Source organism: Heterodontus francisci, chromosome 29, assembly GCF_036365525.1.
Source record: "Heterodontus francisci isolate sHetFra1 chromosome 29, sHetFra1.hap1, whole genome shotgun sequence".
Classification (NCBI taxonomy): Eukaryota; Metazoa; Chordata; class Chondrichthyes; order Heterodontiformes; family Heterodontidae; genus Heterodontus; species Heterodontus francisci.
Window position 1 is genome coordinate 3,745,617 of NC_090399.1, and position 22,275 is coordinate 3,767,891.

The 22,275-nt window shown below is 51.9% G+C and overlaps 1 protein-coding gene across 4 annotated transcripts in view; it reads right to left on the reverse strand.

Moving 5' to 3' along the window:
- Window positions 1-13,793: 13,793 nt before the first annotated feature.
- ehmt2 (euchromatic histone-lysine N-methyltransferase 2) overlaps window positions 13,794-22,275 on the reverse strand; it is a 171,193-nt gene continuing 162,711 nt past the window's right edge. For all 4 annotated transcript variants that reach the window (XM_068009357.1, XM_068009359.1, XM_068009358.1 and 1 more), the window contains 3 exons: window positions 20,741-20,819; window positions 19,962-20,137; window positions 13,794-14,602 (listed from right to left, as the gene is read on the reverse strand). In XM_068009357.1, coding sequence (XP_067865458.1) covers window positions 14,422-14,602; window positions 19,962-20,137; window positions 20,741-20,819 — 436 coding nt within the window. In that variant the 3' untranslated portion in view covers window positions 13,794-14,421. The remainder of the gene's footprint in view (window positions 14,603-19,961; window positions 20,138-20,740; window positions 20,820-22,275) is intronic.

Sequence of the window (22,275 nt, forward strand, 5' to 3'; positions counted from 1 at the left end):
TGGATCTGAGCAGAACGGTACACAGTGTTCAAGGTGGGTCCGAGCAGAACTGAACACAGTGTTCAAGGTGCGTCCGAGCAGAACTGGACACAGTGTTCAAGGTGGGTCCGAGCAGAACTGGACACAGTGTTCAAGGTGGGTCCGAGCAGAACTGGACACAGTGTTCAAGGTGGGTCAGAGCAGAACTGGACACAGTGTTCAAGGTGGGTCTGAGCAGAACTGAACAAAGTTTTCAAGGTGTGTCTGAGCAGAACTGGACACAGTGTTCAAGGTGGGTCTGAGCAGAACTGAACAAAGTTTTCAAGGTGTGTCTGAGCAGAACTGGACACAGTTTTCAAAGTGTGTCTGAGGAGAACTTGACACTGTTTTCAAAGTGGGTCAGAGCAGAACTGGACACAGTATTCAAGGTGGATCTGAGCAGAACTAGACACAGTGTTCAAGGTGGGTCTGAGCAGAACTGAACAAAGTTTTCAAGGTGTGTCTGAGCAGAACTGGACACAGTGTTCAAGGTGGGTCTGAGCAGAACTGAACAAAGTTTTCAAGGTGTGTCTGAGCAGAACTGGACACAGTTTTCAAAGTGTGTCTGAGGAGAACTTGACACTGTTTTCAAAGTGGGTCTGAGCAGAACTGGACACAGTGTTCAAGGTGGATCTGAGCAGAACTGGACACAGTATTCAAGGTGTGTCTGAGCAGAACTGGACACAGTGTTGTGTGGGTCTGAGCAGAACTGGACACAGTGTTCAAGGTGGGTCTGAGCAGAACTGGACACAGTGTTCAAGGTGGATCTGAGCAGAACTGGACACAGTGTTCAAGGTGGGTCTGAGCAGAACTGGACACAGTGTTCAAGGTGGGTCTGAGCAGAACTGGACACAGTGTTCAAGGTGGATCTGAGCAGAACTGGACACAGTGTTCAAGGTGGATCTGAGCCGAACTGGACACAGTATTCAAGGTGGGTCTGAGCAGAACTGAACAAAGTATTCAAGGTGGCTCTGAGCAGAACTGGACACAGTATTCAAGGTGTGTCTGAGCAGAACTGGACACAGTGTTGTGTGAGTCTGAGCAGAACTGGACACAGTGTTCAAGGTGGGTCTGAGCAGAACTGGACACAGTGTTCAAGGTGGGTCTGAGCAGAACTGGACACAGTGTTGAAGGTGGATCTGAGCAGAACTGGACACAGTGTTCAAGGTGGGTCTGAGCAGAACTGGACACAGTGTTCAAGGTGGGTCTGAGCAGAACTGGACACAGTGTTCAAGGTGGATCTGAGCAGAACTGGACACAGTGTTCAAGGTGGATCTGAGCCGAACTGGACACAGTGTTCAAGGTGGATCTGAGCAGAACTGGACACAGTATTCAAGGTGGGTCTGAGCAGAACTGAACAAAGTATTCAAGGTGGCTCTGAGCAGAACTGGACACAGTGTTCAAGGTGGGTCTGAGCAGAACTGAACAAAGTTTTCAAGGTGTGTCTGAGCAGAACTGGACACAGTTTTCAAAGTGTGTCTGAGGAGAACTTGACACTGTTTTCAAAGTGGGTCTGAGCAGAACTGGACACAGTGTTCAAGGTGGGTCTGAGCAGAACTGGACAGAGTTTTCAAAGTGGGTTTGAGCAGAACTGGACACAGTGTTCAAGGTGGGTCTGAGCAGAACTGGACACAGTGTTCAAAGTGTGTCTGAGTAGAACTGGACACAGTGTTCAAGGTGGGTCTGAGCAGAAGTGGACACAGTGTTCAAGGTGGGTCTGAGCAGAACTGGACACAGTGTTCAAGGTGGGTCTGAGCAGAACTGGACACAGTGTTCAAGGTAGATCTGAGCAGAACTGAACACAGTGTTCAAGGTGGGTCCGAGCAGAACTGGACACAGTGTTCAAGGTGCGTCCGAGCAGAACTGGACACAGTGTTGTGTGGCTCTGAGCAGAACTGGACACAGTGTTCAACGTGGGTCTGAGCAGAACTGGACACAGTGTTCAAGGTGGGTGAGAGCAGAACTGGACACAGTGTTCAAGGTGGGTCCGAGCAGAACTGGACACAGTGTTCAAGGTGCGTCCGAGCAGAACTGGACACAGTGTTCAAGGTGCGTCCGAGCAGAACTGGACACAGTGTTGTGTGGCTCTGAGCAGAACTGGACACAGTGTTCAACGTGGGTCTGAGCAGAACTGGACACAGTGTTCAAGGTGGGTGAGAGCAGAACTGGACACAGTGTTCAAGGTGGGTCCGAGCAGAACTGGACGCAGTGTTTCAGGAGGATCCGAGCAGAACTGGACACAGTTTTCAAGGTGGATCTGTGCAGAACCGGACACAATGTTCAAGGTGGGTCCGAGCAGAACAGGACACAGTGTTCAACGTGGGTGAGAGCAGAACTGGACACAGTGTTTAAGGTGGGTCTGAGCAGAACTGGACACAGTGTTCAACGTGGGTGAGAGCAGAACTGGACACAGTGTTTAAGGTGGGTCTGAGCAGAACTGGACACAGTTTTCAAGGTGGATCTGAGCAGAACTGGACACAGTGTTCAAGGTGGGTCTGAGCAGAACTGGACACAGTGTTCAAGGTGGATCTGAGCAGAACTGGACACAGTGTTCAAGGTGGATCTGAGCCGAACTGGACACAGTGTTCAAGGTGGATCTGAGCAGAACTGGACACAGTATTCAAGGTGGATCTGAGCAGAACTGGACACAGTGTTCAAGGTGGGTCTGAGCAGAACTGAACAAAGTATTCAAGGTGGATCTGAGCAGAACTGGACACAGTGTTCAAGGTGGGTCTGAGCAGAACTGAACAAAGTTTTCAAGGTGTGTCTGAGCAGAACTGGACACAGTTTTCAAAGTGTGTCTGAGGAGAACTTGACACTGTTTTCAAAGTGGGTCTGAGCAGAACTGGACACAGTGTTCAAGGTGGGTCTGAGCAGAACTGGACAGAGTTTTCAAAATGGGTTTGAGCAGAACTGGACACAGTGTTCAAGGTGGGTCTGAGCAGAACTGGACACAGTGTTCAAGGTGGGTCTGAGCAGAACTGGACAGAATTTTCAAAATGGGTTTGAGCAGAACTGGACACAGTGTTCAAGGTGCGTCCGAGCAGAACTGGACACAGTGTTCAAGGTGGGTCCGAGCAGAACTGGACACAGTGTTCAAGGTGGGTCCGAGCAGAACTGGACACAGTGTTCAAGGTGGATCTGAGCAGAACTAGACACAGTGTTCAAGGTGGGTCTGAGCAGAACTGGACACAGTGTTCAAGGTGGGTCTGAGCAGAACTGGACACAGTGTTCAAGGTGGGTCTGAGCAGAACTGAACAAAGTTTTCAAGGTGTGTCTGAGCAGAACTGGACACAGTTTTCAAAGTGTGTCTGAGGAGAACTTGACACTGTTTTCAAAGTGGGTCTGAGCAGAACTGGACACAGTGTTCAAGGTGGGTCTGAGCAGAACTGGACACAGTGTTCAGTGTGGGTCTGAGCAGAACTGGACACAGTGTTGAAGGTGGATCTGAGCAGAACTGGACACAGTGTTCAAGGTGGATCTGAGCAGAACTGGACACAGTATTCAAGGTGTGTCTGAGCAGAACTGGACACAGTGTTGTGTGGGTCTGAGCAGAACTGGACACAGTGTTCAAGGTGGGTCTGAGCAGAACTGGACACAGTGTTCAAGGTGGGTCTGAGCAGAACTGGACACAGTGTTGAAGGTGGATCTGAGCAGAACTGGACACAGTGTTCAAGGTGGGTCTGAGCAGAACTGGACACAGTGTTCAAGGTGGGTCTGAGCAGAACTGGACACAGTGTTCAAGGTGGATCTGAGCAGAACTGGACACAGTGTTCAAGGTGGATCTGAGCCGAACTGGACACAGTGTTCAAGGTGGATCTGAGCAGAACTGGACACAGTATTCAAGGTGGGTCTGAGCAGAACTGAACAAAGTATTCAAGGTGGCTCTGAGCAGAACTGGACACAGTATTCAAGGTGTGTCTGAGCAGAACTGGACACAGTGTTGTGTGGGTCTGAGCAGAACTGGACACAGTGTTCAAGGTGGGTCTGAGCAGAACTGGACACAGTGTTCAAGGTGGGTCTGAGCAGAACTGGACACAGTGTTGAAGGTGGATCTGAGCAGAACTGGACACAGTGTTCAAGGTGGGTCTGAGCAGAACTGGACACAGTGTTCAAGGTGGGTCTGAGCAGAACTGGACACAGTGTTCAAGGTGGATCTGAGCAGAACTGGACACAGTGTTCAAGGTGGATCTGAGCCGAACTGGACACAGTGTTCAAGGTGGATCTGAGCAGAACTGGACACAGTATTCAAGGTGGGTCTGAGCAGAACTGAACAAAGTATTCAAGGTGGGTCTGAGCAGAACTGAACAAAGTTTTCAAGGTGTGTCTGAGCAGAACTGGACACAGTTTTCAAAGTGTGTCTGAGGAGAACTTGACACTGTTTTCAAAGTGGGTCTGAGCAGAACTGGACACAGTGTTCAAGGTGGGTCTGAGCAGAACTGGACAGAGTTTTCAAAGTGGGTTTGAGCAGAACTGGACACAGTGTTCAAGGTGGGTCTGAGCAGAACTGGACACAGTGTTCAAGGTGGGTCTGAGCAGAAGTGGACACAGTGTTCAAGGTGGGTCTGAGCAGAACTGGACACAGTGTTCAAGGTGGATCTGAGCAGAACGGTACACAGTGTTCAAGGTGGATCTGAGCAGAACGGTACACAGTGTTCAAGGTGGGTCCGAGCAGAACTGGACACAGTGTTCAAGGTGGGTCCGAGCAGAACTAGACACAGTGTTCAAGGTGGGTCCGAGCAGAACTGGACACAGTGTTCAAGGTGTGTCTGAGCAGAACTGGACACAGTGTTGTATGGGTCTGAGCAGAACTGGACACAGTGTTGTGTGGCTCTGAGCAGAACTGGACACAGTGTTCAACGTGGGTCTGAGCAGAACTGGACACAGTGTTCAAGGTGGGTGAGAGCAGAACTGGACACAGTGTTCAAGGTGGGTCCGAGCAGAACTGGACGCAGTGTTTCAGGAGGATCCGAGCAGAACTGGACACAGTTTTCAAGGTGGATCTGTGCAGAACCGGACACAATGTTCAAGGTGGGTCCGAGCAGAACAGGACACAGTGTTCAAGGTGGATCTGAGCAGAACTGGACACAGTGTTCAAGGTGGATCTGAGCCGAACTGGACACAGTGTTCAAGGTGGATCTGAGCAGAACTGGACACAGTATTCAAGGTGGATCTGAGCAGAACTGGACACAGTGTTCAAGGTGGGTCTGAGCAGAACTGAACAAAGTATTCAAGGTGGATCTGAGCAGAACTGGACACAGTGTTCAAGGTGGGTCTGAGCAGAACTGAACAAAGTTTTCAAGGTGTGTCTGAGCAGAACTGGACACAGTTTTCAAAGTGTGTCTGAGGAGAACTTGACACTGTTTTCAAAGTGGGTCTGAGCAGAACTGGACACAGTGTTCAAGGTGGGTCTGAGCAGAACTGGACAGAGTTTTCAAAATGGGTTTGAGCAGAACTGGACACAGTGTTCAAGGTGGGTCTGAGCAGAACTGGACACAGTGTTCAAAGTGTGTCTGAGTAGAACTGGACACAGTGTTCAAGGTGGGTCTGAGCAGAAGTGGACACAGTGTTTAAGGTGGGTCTGAGCAGAACTGGACACAGTGTTCATGGAGGGTCCGAGCAGAACTGGACACAGTGTTCAAGGTGGGTGAGAGCAGAACTGGACACAGTGTTCAAGGTGGGTCTGAGCAGAACTGGACACAGTGTTCAAGGTGGGTCCGAGCAGCACTGCACACAGTGTTCAAGGTGGGTCTGACGTCTACACACAAAGGGTGATGGTTAGTGTGGAACTCTGTTCCACATATTGCAATTAATGCAGGATCAGTTGTTGATTTTAAATCTGAGCATTACTGGTTTTTGCTCATCTAAATTAAGCGATATAGGGAAATATGGAGTAGGTTAGCAATGATCTCATTGAGTGCAGTGCTAATGTCACAGAACTAGTAATCCAGAGGCCCTGGGGACAGGGGTTCAAATCCCACCATGGCAGTAGGTGGAATTTAAGTGCAATTAATTCACAAAAAAAAACCCAATCTGAAATTGAAAGCTAGTCTGAGTAATGGTGTCATGAAATTATCACCGATTCTCATAAAAATCCAACTGGTTCACTTATGCCCTTTAAGGAAGGAAATCTGCCGTCCTTACGTGGTCTGGTCTACATGTGACTCCAGACCCTCAGCAAGGTGGGTGACTCTTAAATGCCCTCTGAAATGGCCCAGCAAGTTACTCAGTTCAAGGGCAATTAGGGATGGGCAACAAATGCTGGCCCAGCCAGCGACACCCACATCCCATGAAAGAATAAAAAAAAGAGTGGCTGAACAGGCTCGAGGAGCTAAATGATCTCCTGTTCCTATGATCATGACTTCCTCTGACCAGTATTCTGCTGTTGTGACCATCTATCTCCGCAGTCCATTGGCTTTGTTGATTGTTGCCCTGCTTTAGTTGAATCTACTAAGACTCCTCGGTGTCTCTGAATTTCATTCATTTAGGGGATAGTATCCTAGCTCTGTAATGTCTTCCTATTTGAACCCTCACCCCCTTCTGGTCTGGCATCAGCTGCCAATTTGCCCAATTTGCACTGAGTTTCTTTCACACAATTCATGGATGTAAACTACAAACCGTAGTCCTGAGGCACCCCACTCAGTGCCCACCCCCCTCCAACACCTTTCAACATAACTACTGAATCACCATCTGTAGTTCGTTGTCCTTCAGACAGTTTCTTTTTCCATTGCCAAGATTTACCTTGAATCCCTCGAGATTTGAGTTTGACAGCCTTTCGTGTGGAACTTTTGACAAAAGCCTGCTGGATGTCAAGCTTCCCACAATTCCACAATCTGGAGGGGTCGCTTCCTTCTGAATCCAACTCAGGGTATTAGGCAGATAATCCTCACATTTACTCTGAGAATCCCTCCCATTATTATACACTTCTTATGTTATTAAACATTATGATGTTTGGGATCTTCTTCTCACTGCTGCTCTCACATGCGTTCAAGTCTTCAGAAGAAGGAATTTTCCTCCACACAAGATCAGGTGGCAGGTTGTTCAACCTTGCCCGTCTAAAAGCGAAGACCGAAGTACGGAAAGTCCTCATCAGGGAACTCCTCTTTGCTGACGATGCTGCTTTAACATCTCACACTGAAGAGCGCCTGCAGAGTCTCATCGACAGGCTTGTGGCTGCCTGCAACGAAGTTGGTCTAACCATCAGCCTCAAGAAAACGAACATCATGGGACAGGACGTCAGAAATGCTCCATCCATCAATATTGGCGACCACGCTCTGGAAGTGGTTCAAGAGTTCACCTACCTAGGCTCAACTATCACCAGTAACCTGGCTCGAGATGCAGAATTAAACAAGCGCGTGGGAAAGGCTTCCACTGCTATGTCCAGACTGGCCAAGAGAGTGTGGGAAAATGGCGCACTGACATGGAACACAAAAGTCCGAGTGTTTCAAGCCCGTGTCCTCAGTACTTTGTCCGATGGCAGCGAGGCCTGGAGAAAGTATATCAGCCAAGAGCAACGTTTCAACTCATTCCACCTTCGCTGCCTCCGGAGAATCCTTGGCATGAGGTGGCAGGACCAATTCCAACACAGAATTCCTCGAGGCGGCCAACATCCCCAGCATATACACCCTACTGAGTCAGCGGCGCTTGAGATGGCTTGGCCATGTGAGCCGCATGGAAGATGGCAGGATCCCCAAGGACACATTGTACAGCGAGCTCGTCACTGGTATCAGACCCACCGGCCATCCATGTCTCCGCTTTAAAGCCGTCTGCAAACGCGACTTGAAGTTCTGTGACATTGATCACAAGTCATGGGAGTCACTTGCCAGTGGTCGCTAGAGCTGGCGGACAGCCATAAAGGCGGGCTAAAGAGTGGCGAGTCGAAGAGACTTAGCAGTTGGCAGCCCCAACAACCAATTTTATCTGCAGCGCCTGTGGAAGAGTCTGTCACTCTAGAATTGGTCTTTATAGCCACTCCAGGCGCTGCTTCACAAACCACTGACCACCTCCAGGCGCTGACCCATTGTCTCCCGAGACATGGAGGCCAAAGAGGATTATACGCACAACTGCAATTGTGTCTGCCTTGTGATTCAGGACATCATTACCTGTACTGTCCTTGACCAACGTACTGGGGTGAAACTCCGTTCTGTTCCTAAGCTGGACACAGTTCTAACAGCTCAGTCCAGTCAGAAACCACATCATAGTGCTTCTAAAAAAAGCAACATGTGAGGTTAATTCACCGCGCACAGCACATATGAAATAACAAATTCAGGGAACAGTTTAAAAAAAAAAGATTATAATGGTCTTTTAATGAACAGTTTTAAACAGAAACAAAATCCTGAAGCACAAAAGAAACAATTCATCAATTCATGTTTTTTTTTTGGCGGGGGGTGGGGGGGTGGGGAGCTTCCTAGGCCTTAAGGACATCATGATTGAACACATTAGGGCAGATGCGGTCAAATCTCCATTCAGTCACCACTGAGGTACGTGCCAGTAGATTGCACACATCACGACATGAAAGCAGATCCGAGTCAGGCTGATAAAAGTGTGCCTGGAGGGGACAGGCATCTCCCAGCCGCTCGATAATGAAACAACTGGAGAGTCTACAGCTTATTCTGGTTCAAAAAAATACATATAACTTTTCTGAAGCTACACACGTATTAAACCACTAACAAAGAGGGAACACATATTTCTGTTTGAACCACGTAGAACAGGCTTGATCTTTGACATTTTGCAACTTAAGAAAACTTCACGCAGGGTTGGGATTGGGGTGTCAACCTGGGACAGGAAAGAAACACTCACACTATAAATCAACCTCAGGGCGTAACGAAGGCCTTTATTTTATTTTGACAGCACAGTCGCTGTGGCAATGTTAAGAAAAGTGGTAGCGCATTTGCACGCAGCAAGTTCCCACAAGCAGTGATGAGATAATGACCAGATAATGTGTCGTTCTTTAAGTGATGTTGGGTTGGTGTATAAACAGGAGAACAGCCTTGCTCTGCTTCCAAATAGTGGGTGTGGGAATTTTTACATCCACCCAAGAAAGCAGGCGGGGCCCCTGTCTAAATCTCATCTGAAAAACGACACTTCCGACAGTGCAGCACTCCCTCTGTGCTGACCCTCTCACATTGCAGCGCTGCCTCAGTACTGACCCTCCGACAGTGCAGCACTCCCTCAGTACTGACCCTCTCACAGTGCAGCACTCCCTCAGTACTGATCCTCCGACAGTGCAGCACTCTCTCAGTACTGACCCTCTCACAGTGCAGCACTCCCTCAGTACTGACCATCTCAGTGCAGCACTCCCTCAGTACTGATCCTCCGACAGTGCAGCACTCTCTCAGTACTGACCCTCTCACAGTGCAGCACTCCCTCAGTACTGACCCTCTCACAGTGCAGCACTCCCTCAGTACTGATCCTCCGACAGTGCAGCACTCTCTCAGTACTGACCCTCTCACAGTACAGCACTCCCTCAGTACTGACCCTCTCACAGTGCAGCACTCCCTCAGTACTGATCCTCCGACAGTGCAGCACTCTCTCAGTACTGACCCTCTGACAGTGCAGCACTCCCTCAGTACTGACCCTCTCACAGTGCAGCGCTCCCTCAGTACTGACCCTCTGACAGTGCAGCACTCCCTCAGTCCTGACCCTCTGACAGTGCAGCACTCCCTCAGTACTGACCCTCGAACAGTGCAGCACTCGCTCAGTACTGACCATCAGACAGTGCGGCGCTCCCTCAGTACTGACGCGTACACAGTGCAGTGCTCCCTCAGTACTGACCCTCCGACAGTGCAGCCCTCTCTCAGTACTGACCCTCCGACAGTGCAGCACTCCCTCAGTACTGACCGTTTAATAATGCAGAACTCCCCCAGTACTGACCTTCCGACAGTGCAGCTCTTCCTCAGTACTGACCTTCCGACAGTGCGGCGCTCCCTCAGTACTGACCCTTCGACAGTGCAGCACTCCCTCAGTACTGACCCTCGAACAGTGCAGCACTCGCTCAGTACTGACCCTCCGACAGTGCGGCACTCCCTCAGTACTGACGCTCAGACAGTGCAGTGCTCCCTCAGTACTGACCCTCCGACAGTGCAGCCCTCGCTCAGTACTGACCTTCTGACGGTGCGGCGCTCCCTCAGTACTGACCCTCCGACAGTGCAGCACTCCCTCAGCACTAACCCTCTGACAGTGCAGCACTCCCTCAGCACTAACCCTCTGACAGTGCAGCACCCCCTCAGTACTGACCCTCCAACAGTGTGGCACTCCCTCAGTCTGACCCTCCGACAGTGCAGCGCTTCCTCAGTAATGACCCTCCGACAGTGCAGCACTCCCTCAGTTCTGATCCTCCGACAGTGCAGTGCTTCCTCAGTACTGACCCTTCGATAATGCAGTACTCCCTCAGGACTGACCCTCTGACAGTGCAGCACTCCCTCCGTACTGACCCTCCGACAGTGCAGTGCTTCCTCAGTACTGACCCTCCGATAATGCAGTACTCCCTCAGGACTGACCCTCTGACAGTGCAGCACTCCCTCCGTACTGATCCTCCGACAGTGCAGTGCTTCCTCAGTACTGACCCTCCGATAATGCAGTACTCCCTCAGGACTGACCCTCAGACAGTGCATCACTCCCTCAGTACTGACCCTCCGACAATGCAGTACTCCCTCAGTACTGCAGTAGGAGTGTTGGCCTGGATTATGGTCTCTGGATTCGGCACTTGCCAAGCCGCAGCTCTCACCGTGCGAGAATGAAGGAAGGGAAAACACAAGACTATTGTTAACTGTTTCCATCCCTGATCTCTGCCCAGTGACCCCCGATCGCTGTCCAATGACCCTCTGATCTCTGTCCAGTGACCCCCTGATCGCTGTCCAGTGACCCCCTGATCGCTGTCCAGTGACCCCCTGATCGCTGTCCAGTGACCCCCTGATCGCTGTCCAGTGACCCCTTGATCGCTGTCCAGTGACTCCTGATTTCTGTCCAGTGACCCCCGATCTCTGTCCATTGACCCCCTGATCTGTGTCCAGAGACCCCCTGATCGCTGTCCAGTGACCCCCTGATCGCTGTCCAGTGACCCCCTGAACTCTGTCCAGTGACCCCGTGATCTCTGTCCAGTGACCTTTGCCAGGCTGTAATACGACACCATCAGGTTGAATAAAAACAGGAAGTGCTGGAAATACTCAGCAGGTCTGGCAGCATCTGTGGAGAGAGAAAAACAGTTAACGTTTCAGGTCAGTGACCTTCCATTAGAACATACATCAGCATCGGGCTTGGCTGTGATGCTGTCCACTTGACACTGATACCTTCCCAGGTCCCCTAAGCTTCAGAAGAGGGGGAGAATGAATGAAGAAAAATGGTCAAAGCAGGACAAGAAGTTACCTGCTGAGGTGAGGCTGAGAGAATCTCCCTGAGGGGCCGGGCCCCCCTGCCACAGTCAGCAAATTATTCCCATCTCACTCTTTCCTCTGCTTCGGGGAACTATCTGTGCAGGAAGGCCCTGCCTGTGCCTCGGACTGCAACCTGGAGCCCGGGAGCACCTAACTGGTAACCGGCCGAATACAGGGCCTGATCTCATCCATCCAGAGAGAGAGAGCTTGAAACACCACAGACGGACCACGGAGAACTCCCCGATTCCAGACTCTCCCACTCCCGCATCCCGGCCTCGTACACTCATTCCTGTGTCCTCCCAAAACCGAGACAGGCAATTAAGGGAGGTGCATTAATGGTAAGGTACAAATCCCAGCTCCTCAAAGTCACAACTGTGTAACAATGGGACTCTGAAGCACCATAACGATGAATTAAAATAGTCCTAGAAGCAGCTCACCCAAACAGGCTATCGCAAGAGAACTCCACAATTCTTCAAAGTTAATGTTAACAGAGGCTCGAGACACACTGACCGAGAGTTTGTAACAGACAACGACTAAAGGACTTTGTAAGGACCCAGCTATGGGTTCCAATTCTCACTGGCCAGGGGGGGGAGCTGCTTCTGCTGCTGCTGGGGCCTCGGCATCTCCTGAAGTCACAGCTCAGGCCTGCACAGGCAGGAGGGGCAATAACTGGGCTCAGTAACCCCACGAGAGGGGCAATAACTGGGCTCAGGGTCTCCAGGAGAAGGGTAATAACTGGGCTCAGTAACCCCACGAGAGGGGCAATAACTGGGCTCAGTGACCCCACGAGGGGCAATAACTAGGCTCAGTGACCCCACGAGGGTCAGTAACTAGGCTCAGTGACCTCACGAGGGGCAATAACTGGGCTCAGGGTCTCCAGGAGAAGGGTAATAACTGGGCTCAGTGACCTCACGAGGGGCAATAACTGGGCTCAGGGTCTCCACGAGAGGGGCAATAACTGGGCTCAGGGTCTCCAGGAGAAGGGTAATAACTGGGCTCAGTGACCTCACAAGGGGCAATAACTGGGCTCAGTAACCTCACGAGGGGCAATAACTGGGCTCAGTGACCCCACGAGGGGCAATAACTAGCTCAGTGACCCCACGAGGGTCAGTAACTAGGCTCAGTGACCTCACGAGGGGCAATAACTGGGCTCAGTAACCTCACGAGGGGCAATAACTGGGCTCAGTGACCCCACGAGGGGCAATAACTGGGCTCAGTGACCCCACGAGGGTCAGTAACTGGCTCAGTGACCCCACGAGGGGCACTAACTGGGCTCAGTGACCCCACGAGGGTCAGTAACTGCACGAGGGGCAATAACTGGGCTCAGGGTCTCCATGAGTGGGATAATAGCTGGGCTCAGTAACCCCACGAGGGGCAATAACTGGGCTCAGTGACCCCACGAGGGGCAATAACTGGGCTCAGTGACCCCACGAGGGTCAGTAACTGGCTCAGTAACCTCACGAGGGTCAGTAACTGGGCTCAGTGACCCCACGAGGGTCAGTAACTGGCTCAGTAACTGCACGAGGGGCAATAACTGGGCTCAGGGTCTCCATGAGTGGGGTAATAGCTGGGCTCAGTAACCCCACGAGGGGCAATAACTGGGCTCAGTGACCCCACGAGGGGCAGTAACTGGGCTCAGGGTCTCCATGAGTGGGGTAATAGCTGGGCTCAGTAACCTCACGAGGGGCAATAACTGGGCTCAGTGACCCAACGAGGGGCAATAACTGGGCTCAGGGTCTCCATGAGTGGGGTAATAGCTGGGCTCAGTAACCTCACGAGGGGCAATAACTGGGCTCAGTACCTCCAGAAAGGGCTAACCCTCAGTATCTCCTCCAGCTCTCAGCATTGGCAGTCCCTGCTCAGTATTAACACCAGCCCCAATTCCTCTGCCTGCGTAGGATTGATGCTGTCCTGACAACAGCTCATTGACCTGAAGCATTAACTCTGCTTCTCTCTCCACAGATTCTCCAGACCTGCTGAGCAGTTCCAGCACTTTCTGTTTTTATTTCAGATTTCCAGCATCTGCAGTATTTTGCTTTTTGCAGCAGGATTAATAAAGCCCTCACCCCACAGCCCCCGCCTCTCTCTCTGCCAGGCATTAACACCAGTCCAGCTCCAGGCGTGACGCAAGGAGACGGGTGCGACTGCACGGAGAGTCCCGTTGGAAGGGCGGGAGGCATGCCTGCGTACGAGCGACCGGACTCTGCGCTGCGTGAATGACTGGCAGTCAGGCAGGGTCAAAGCATTCATAGTCCAGTCAGGATAACAGTCAGAGCAAGCCCCCACCTCCCCAGAGACCTGGGTAATTCTTGCTGTTACCGAGGGCAACAATCCCCACACTTGCCCACTTGCTAACCCAGAAGCTCCACTGAGAATCAGGGACAAGCCCCACCCCCGGCCCCCATGTTGTAGTCCCCGCCCCCTCCCGAGGCAGTTCCTGAAAACGCAACCTGTCTGTAAATATGTCTCCCGCACCCTTTCCCAATTATTAATAATACAAAAAAATTAAAATTCACAGTTGAAAACGGAAGGGGAACAAATTCATAGTAATAATGCTACAACAATATCTCCTATTCCATCCAAGCGGAGTGGATGGTGATGAGACAGAGAGGCAGACAGCTCATCTTGTCTATAATTGTGGCTCTCAGGCAAGATATCTCATGGGGCAGAAAGACTTTCTTACCTCAGGGAGAGAGAGATGGACTAATATATACCATAGGGTCCTGGGCAAATCTGTCTGGTGGTTTCAGCAAGAGATTAAGGCTTTTGGCTGGAAGAATGAAAGAAGATAAAACTCTCTGTTTGAGCTGGGAGGTAACAAAAGCAAAAAATACCCAAACATGGCCGCCTATTCCACAAGGGTTTGCTTCACATGCAGTTGGAAGGTTCTGGAAGGGGTAGGGGGGAGTGCTGACGATGATCTCTTTGCGACAGAGTTCTGATTGAGATAATTGAAACGGACAGTGTAGTGGTGATAGCGGTGTTAGAGGAGAGAGAGAGAGAGAGAGAGGAATCCGCGCCTTCGATGCTCTCACGAGGGTGTGACTATAGTCAGGCTGCTTTCGGGCATGCTGTCTTGGTATGACTCAAGTCTGGCCAGGCGACTCTGCTCCAGTACTATGGCCTCTGCTGAGTGCTTGCATTTCTCCGAACCACACTGGCACGTAAAATATTTGCATTTGATGTCCCAGAACCGATCACCATAATCAAAGCTGCGGGAAAAAAAAGGCAAAAGAGGAAGATTCTCTTTGTTTAGAAAAATAAGTGTTTCAGCCAAGCAGTTAAAATCCTAACCCTCTGAACATGGACTGGTTTGTACTGAAAAGGGTCAGCAGGAGGCCATTCAGCCCCTTCCAATCCTGCTCTGCCCTTCAATGAGATCATGGGTAAGCTGGATTCTAACTCTATCTACCCGCCTTGCCTCTGTAAAGCCTCCGGACCCATTACCCCCAGACTCAGCAGTGTTAGTAGTTCCAGATTTCCACCACTATTTGTGTGAAGATGTACTTCCTGACATTACCCGTGAACTGTAATTTTCAGGCTATGCTCCCTTGCTCTGAGCCCAGTCAGCTGTTGGCTGGGGGTAGGAGGGAATCAATGAATGAGCGCAGCCTTTCACAGTCCAATAGCCAGATGACACACACTATTAAAGCTCAGCGGGTACCCGACTTGAGCAAACCCAACTGAGGGGGTTACATAAGAACACTCAAATTAGGAGCAGGAGTAGGCCATTCGGCCCCTCGAGCCTGCTCGGCCATTCAATAAGATCATGGCTGATCTGTTTGTGTCTCGAATTCCACACTCCCATCTACCCAGATAACCTTTGATTCTTTTGCCTAACAAGAATATATCTACCTCCACCTCAAAAATATTAAGTGACCCTGCCCACAACACCTTCTGAGGCAGTGTTCCAAAGTTGCACAACCCTCTGAGAAAATATTTCTCCTTGTCTCAGTCCGAAAAGGGCGACCCCTAATTTTAAAACAGTGCCCCCTATTTCAGGACTCACCCACAAGAGGAAACATCCTTTCCACATCCACCTTGTCAAGACCGTTCAGGATCTTATAAACTTCAATCAAATCTCCCCTCACTCTTCTAAACTCCAGTGAAAACAAGCCCAGTCTGTCCAACCTTCCCTCATAAGACAACCCGCTCATTCCAGGTATCAATCTAGTAAACCTCCTCTGAACCGCCTCCAACACATTTACACCCTTCCTTTAAATAAGGAGACCAAAACTGCACGCAGTATTCGAGATGTGCTCTCACCAATGCCCTGTATAACTGAAGCCTAACATCCTTACTTTTGACCTGACTCGGGACTGTGGCCAAAGACTTCAGGGAAGAATTTGGGGGGGTGGGGGGAGAAACAGGAGATGGAGGTGGCCATTCGGCCCAACTGGCTCCTGCCAGTGTTTATACCCAGCACTGTGGGTTTACCTACACCCCTTGGACTGCAGCGGTTCAAGAAGGCAGCTCACCACCACCTCCTCAAGGGAAATTAGGGATGGGCAATAAATGCTGGCCAAGTCAGCGACGCCCACATCCCATGAACCAATATAAAAAAAAACAACTTCTTCAGCTAACGCCATGCCAACAGGTCCTTCCATTCCTTTCTCCCTCACAAAATGTATCTATACAATTCACTTCAACCACTCCCTGCGTCAGTGAGCTCCACATTCCCACTATTCTCTGGGTAAAGAAGTTTCTCCTGAATTCTCTGTTGGATTTATCAATGACTATCTGACATTTATGGCCCCGAGTTCTGGTCTGCATATCTACCCGATCAAACACTATCACAATCTTCAAGACCCCGATCAGTTCACCCCTCAATTTTCCCTTTTCTAGAGAAAAGAGCCCCAGCCTGTTTAACCTTTCCTGAAGGGTGTAATCTCTCAGTTCTGGTTTCCTTCTTGTAAATACTTTTCATGTACCTCCTCCATGGCATCCGTTTTTATAATATGGAGACCAGAACTGTGCAGGTGTGTATGATACAAGCTTACTACGATGTCTCTGCTTTTCAATTTTATCCCTCTGTGTTGGCTAGCTTTTTTATCAATGGGTTTTCACCTTATTTTGCTTTATGCTTTGAGGAATCTGCAATTGAAGATAAAGCCAAGGAACTCCCTCGGCTCAGTCTTCCCCTCTGCATTACAATCTCGCAAAACCCAAGAGCTGTTGGTTACGTCCTGGGCTACGGGGCCTCACCACCGGCACAGGTGTCCTGTCCTCCTTCTGTGACTAAGCAGCCGGCTCTCCCCACACAGTCCCACTAGGTAGCTGGGAAGAGTCGATACCAACTCCTCCTGACAAATTTACCTGCTAGTTTGTGACGACAAGGCCCAGACGACAGAACCAGGAGCCTGTCTGACAGGTGGTGGAAGTGGGTAAAGAGATCCACAGAGAAGCTAACCTGAATTGTGCCCAGCACCGACTCATGGTGCAGCCTTGCCACCTTCCCTTACCATGATTGGATCGGAAACCCCGGCCTCAGCACCCCAGCGACAAACAGCATCCCTGATTTCCTTCCCTCCCTTCACTGCAGACTGTGCCTTCAGTTGCCATGGTCCTTCGCTCTGGAATACTCTTCTTAAACCCCTCCAGCCTTCCTACCTCTCTCTCCTCCTTTAAGATGCTCCTTAAAGCTCACCTCTTTGACCCAGCTTTTGGCCATCTGAACTAGTATCTCCTTGCGTTGGTGTCATATTTTGTTTGCGAACCTTCCTGTGAAACAGTTTGGGATGGTATACCACAAACCCATTGTACCATTGACCAGAAACTGATATAAATACCGTGGCTACAAGAGCAGGTCAGAGAGTAGGAATCCTGCGGTGAGTAACTCACCTCCTGACTCCCCAAAGCCTGTCCACCATCTACAAGGCACAAGTCAGGAGTGTGATGGAATACTCTTCACTTGCCTGGATGGGTGCAGCTCCAACAACACTCAAGAAGCTCGACATCATCCAGGACCAAGCAGCCTGCTTGATTGGCACCCCATCTACAAACATTCACTCCCTCCACCACCGACGCACAGTGGCAGCAGTGTGTACCATCTACAAGATGCACTGCAGCAACACACCAAGGCTCCTTAGACAACACCTTCCAAACCCACGACATCTACCAACTAGAAAGACAAGGGCAGCAGATGCATGGGAACACCACCACCTACAAGTTCCCCTCCAAGTCACACACCATCCTGACTGAGAACTATATCGCCGTTCCTTCACTGTCGCTGGGTCAAAATCCTGGAATTCCCTATCTAAGGTTACAACAGGATATAGATCAACTTGGAAAGTGGGCAAGGGAGTGGCAAATGGAATTCAACGCAGACATGTGCAAAGTGATGCATTTTGGGAAGTTAAACCAGGGCAGGACATATACAGTGAATGGCAGGGCCCTGGGGAGTGTTGTTGAGCAGAGAGACCTTGGGGTGCAAGTACATAGTTCCCTGAAAGTGGCAACACAGGTAGACAGGGTGGTGAAGAAGGCATATAGCATGCTTGCCTTCATCGGCCGAGACACTGAGTAATGGAGTTGGGACGTTATGTTACAGTAGTACATAACGTTGGTTAGGCCGCACTTGGAGTACTGTGTGCAGTTCTGGTCGCCGCACTACAGGAAAGATGTGATTAAGCTCGAGAGGGTGCAGAAAAGATTCACAAGGATGTTGTCTTGTTTGGAGGGCTTCAGTTATAAAGAGAGATTGGATCGGCTGGGTCTGTTTTCCCTGGAGCAAAGGAGGCTGAGAGGGGACATGATAGAGGTATAAAAAATTATGAGAGGCATAGATAGGGTAGATAGCCAGAGTCTGTTTCCCATGGTAGGGGTGACTAAAACTAGAGGGCACAGATTGAAGGTGAGTGGGAGGAGGTTTAAAGGGGATTAAAGGGGTAAATTTTTCACACAAAGAATAGTGGGTATCTGGAATGAGCTGCCTGAGGAGATGGTGGAGGCAGGAATTGTATCAACATTTAAGAGGCAGCTGGACAGGTACTTGAATGAGTAAGGCATAGAGGGATATGCAATTAATGCAGGCAGGTGGGATTAGTATAGATAGGCATTATGGTCGACATGAACGCGGTGGGCCGAAGGGCCTGTTTCCATACTGTATGACTCTATGACTAACAGCACTATGGGTGTACCTACCCCACATGGACTGCAGTGTTTCAAGAAGGCAGCTCACCGCCACCTTCTCAAGGGCAATTAGGGATGGGCAATAAATGCTGGCCTGGCCAGTGACGCCCACAACCTCTGACCAAATAAAAACAGCCACAACAACGTGCGCCGTCCACACCCTCCCCCTGCTCCGACCGCACCCGCCCCCTGCTCCGTCCGCACCCTCCCCCTGCTCCGTTCGCACCCTCCCCCTGCTCCGACCGCACCCGCCCCCTGCACCGTCCGCACCCTCCCCCTGCTCCGACCGCACCCGCCCCCTGCACCGTCCGCACCCGCCCCCTGCTCCGTCCGCACCCGCCCCCTGCTCCGACCGCACCCGCCCCCTGCTCCGTCCGCACCCTCCCCCTGCTCCGTCCGCACCCGCCCCCTGCACCGTCCGCACCCTCCCCCTGCTCCAACCGCACCCGCCCCCTGCACCGTCCGCACCCTCCCCCTGCTCCGTCCGCACCCTCCCCCTGCTCCGTCCGCACCCTCCCCCTGCTCCGTCCGCACCCTCCCCCTGCACCGTCCGCACCCTCCCCCTGCACCGTCCGCACCCTCCTCCTGCACCGTCCGCACCCTCCCCCTGCAACGTCCGCACCCTCCCCCTGCTCCGACCGCACCCTCCCCCTGCTCCGACCGCACCCTCCCCCTGCTCCGACCGCACCCTCCCCCTGCACCGTCCGCACCCTCCCCCTGCTCGGTCCGCACCCGCTCCCTGCTCCGTCCGCACTCTCCCCCTGCTCCGACCGCACCCTCCCCCTGCTCCATCCACACCTACCCCCTGCTCCGTCCGCACTCTCCCCCTGCTCCGTCCACACCCTCCCCCTGCACCGTCCGCACCCTCCCCCTGCACCGTCCGCACCCTCCCCCTGCTCCATTCGCACCCTCCCCCTGCTCCGTCCGCACTCTCCCCCTGCTCCGTCCACACCCTCCCCCTGCACCGTCCGCACCCTCCCCCTGCTCCATTCGCACCCTCCCCCTGCTCCGTCCACACCTACCCCCTGCTCCGACCGCACCCTCCCCCTGCACTGTCCGCACCCTCCCCCTGCACCGTCCGCACCCTCCCCCTGCACCGTCCGCACCCTCCCCCTGCTCGGTCCGCACCCGCTCCCTGCTCCGTCCGCACTCTCCCCCTGCTCCGACCGCACCCTCCCCCTGCACCGTCCGCACCCTCCCCCTGCACCGTCCGCACCCTCCCCCTGCACCGTCCGCACCCTCCCCCTGCTCCGTTCGCACCCTCCCCCTGCTCGGTCCGCACCCTCCCCCTGCTCCATCCACACCTACCCCCTGCTCCGACCGCACCCTCCCCCTGCTCCGTTCGCACCCTCCCCCTGCTCGGTCCGCACCCTCCCCCTGCTCCATCCACACCTACCCCCTGCTCCGACCCCACCCTCCCCCTGCTCCGTCCACACCTACCCCAGCTCCTCGCCCGTCTTGATATCCCGACTGCTGAAGAAGGCGATGCGGGGGAACCGCAGGTCCTGGTGCAGCATGAAGACACGGACTGGGATGATGTTTGGGTCGCACAGGTGGTTTATGAAGCGGCTCACGTTGCCATAGTAACGGGCGTCAATGCAATACACCTCCCCGTCCTAGAACACAAGAAAAATACAACAAGGCCTCTCAGGCGCCATCTAGAAAGTTGCAGTATGATCCGTATTCGACTCACAGGAGAATCTTTTAACACTCTCCGCAACTTCAACTATAAACCCTGCATCTTGATGACACAGTAAACCCCAGCTTGCCAACTCTAACCGACCATATTTCTAGAGATTTCATTATATGATTCCCCCAGCGCCAACCAGCCTTATATACACCGTCCAACCCCCGAATATAGTTAATAAACAAAAACATTCTAAGTAAAATGATTTAAAGAAAACACCCAATAGTTTATAATGCTGCCAATTCATTCTGTACCGCAGCAGTGCCCAGTGAGAAATTTCTGGAGACTCCAGGGTAGCCCTGGAGGGTTGGCAACACAAGCCCCTGGGGTTACACAGCGCCGACGATGAAGGTCCCACGTTCTGTCCCTGATCCATTACCAGTGGATCTGAGTTGAGAGAGTGGGAGGGTCGCTGTATTCTACACCTGGCTTCAGAGAATCAGTCACTGCTGACAGCTTACCATCTCACCAAACAGCAGCTCCCTGAACCCTCAGTCAGCAGACAGATGAGCACTAGCTGAGGTAGCAGTACCTTATTATCCAAGTCAAAGAGGTAGGAGTCATCTTCACGCACATCGGCCTCTGCGTCTGAAATGATCTCACCCACGTACCTGAATCACAGAGGAAGCTATTACACACCATGGCTGAGAGAGAGGGAGAGCGAGTGAGAGACAGGAAGAGAGAGAGAGAGAGAGAAAGGGGGAGCGAGCAAGAAAGGGAAAAAGACAAAGCGAGAGCCAGCACGAGAGAGAGAGAGAGAGCGAGTGAGAAAGAGACAACGTGAGGGAGAGAGAGCAGGGAGAGAGAGAGAGGGAGGGAGCGAGAACGAGACAAAGCGAGAGAAAGGGAGCTCGGAGAGAGAGGCAGGGAGTGAATAAGAGACAAAGCGAGAGAGAGAGCAGGGAAAGAGCGAGAGGGGGTGAGCAAGTGAGAAACAGCAAGAGAACGAGAGAGCGGGGAGAGAGAGAAAGGGGGAGCGAGCAAAAAACAGAAACAGACAAAGTGAGAGCAAGCAAGAGAGAGAGGAGGAGTCAATGAGAAAGAGCAGAGAGTGAGAGAGAGAGCAACCGAGAATGGGCAAGAGAGAACGTGAGTGAGAGAGAGGAGGACCGAGTGTGAAAGAGCAGAGAGTGAGAGAGAGCGAGAATGGGCAAGAGAGAACGTGAGTGAGAGAGAGGTGGACCGAGTGTGAAAGAGCAGAGAGTGAGAGAGAGCGAGAATGGGCAAGAGAGAACGTGAGTGAGAGAGAGGTGGACCGAGTGTGAAAGAGCAGAGAGTGAGAGAGAGCGAGAATGGGCAAGAGAGAACATGAGTGAGAGAGAGGAGGAGCGAGTGTGAAACAGCAGAGAGTGAGAGAGAGCGAGAATGGGCAAGAGAGAATGTGAGTGAGAGAGAGGTGGACCGAGTGTGAAAGAGCAGAGAGTGAGAGAGAGCGAGAATGGGCAAGAGAGAACGTGAGTGAGAGAGAGGAGGAGCGAGTGTGAAAGAGCAGAGAGTGAGAGAGAGCGAGAATGGGCAAGAGAGAACGTGAGTGAGAGAGAGGAGGACCGAGTGTGAAAGAGCAGAGAGTGAGAGAGAGCGAGAATGGGCAAGAGAGAACATGAGAGAGGAGGAGTGAGTGCGAAAGAGCAAGAGAGAGAGAGGGGGAGTAAGCGAGAAAGAACAAGAGAGAGATACAGACCGTGAGAGACAGAGAGCAAGATAGAGAGAGAGAGAGAACATAAGTGTGATTGGGAGATAGACGAGTGAGAGCAGCGAGATAGAAAGAGAGGGAGTGAGTGAGAGAGGGCGAGGGAGATCGAGAGAGACAGGGAGAGCTACCACAATCAAGAGAGACTAAGAGCAAGTGAGAGCGAGAGAGAAAACTCTACCATGTTAATCCCCAGCGCTGGGGAAAGAGTTTCACTGAGAATTACCAGCAGCCACCTCACCATTACTCAGAAACTACACGATCAGGGATTGTCTGCACACCCCAACACAACCTCAGCTTCGAGTCCCCCCCAGTGGAAGGGGGCGCGCGATGTCTCCCCCTCCCCTGCCATTACTCCCCAGTCTTTGGAGGGAGTG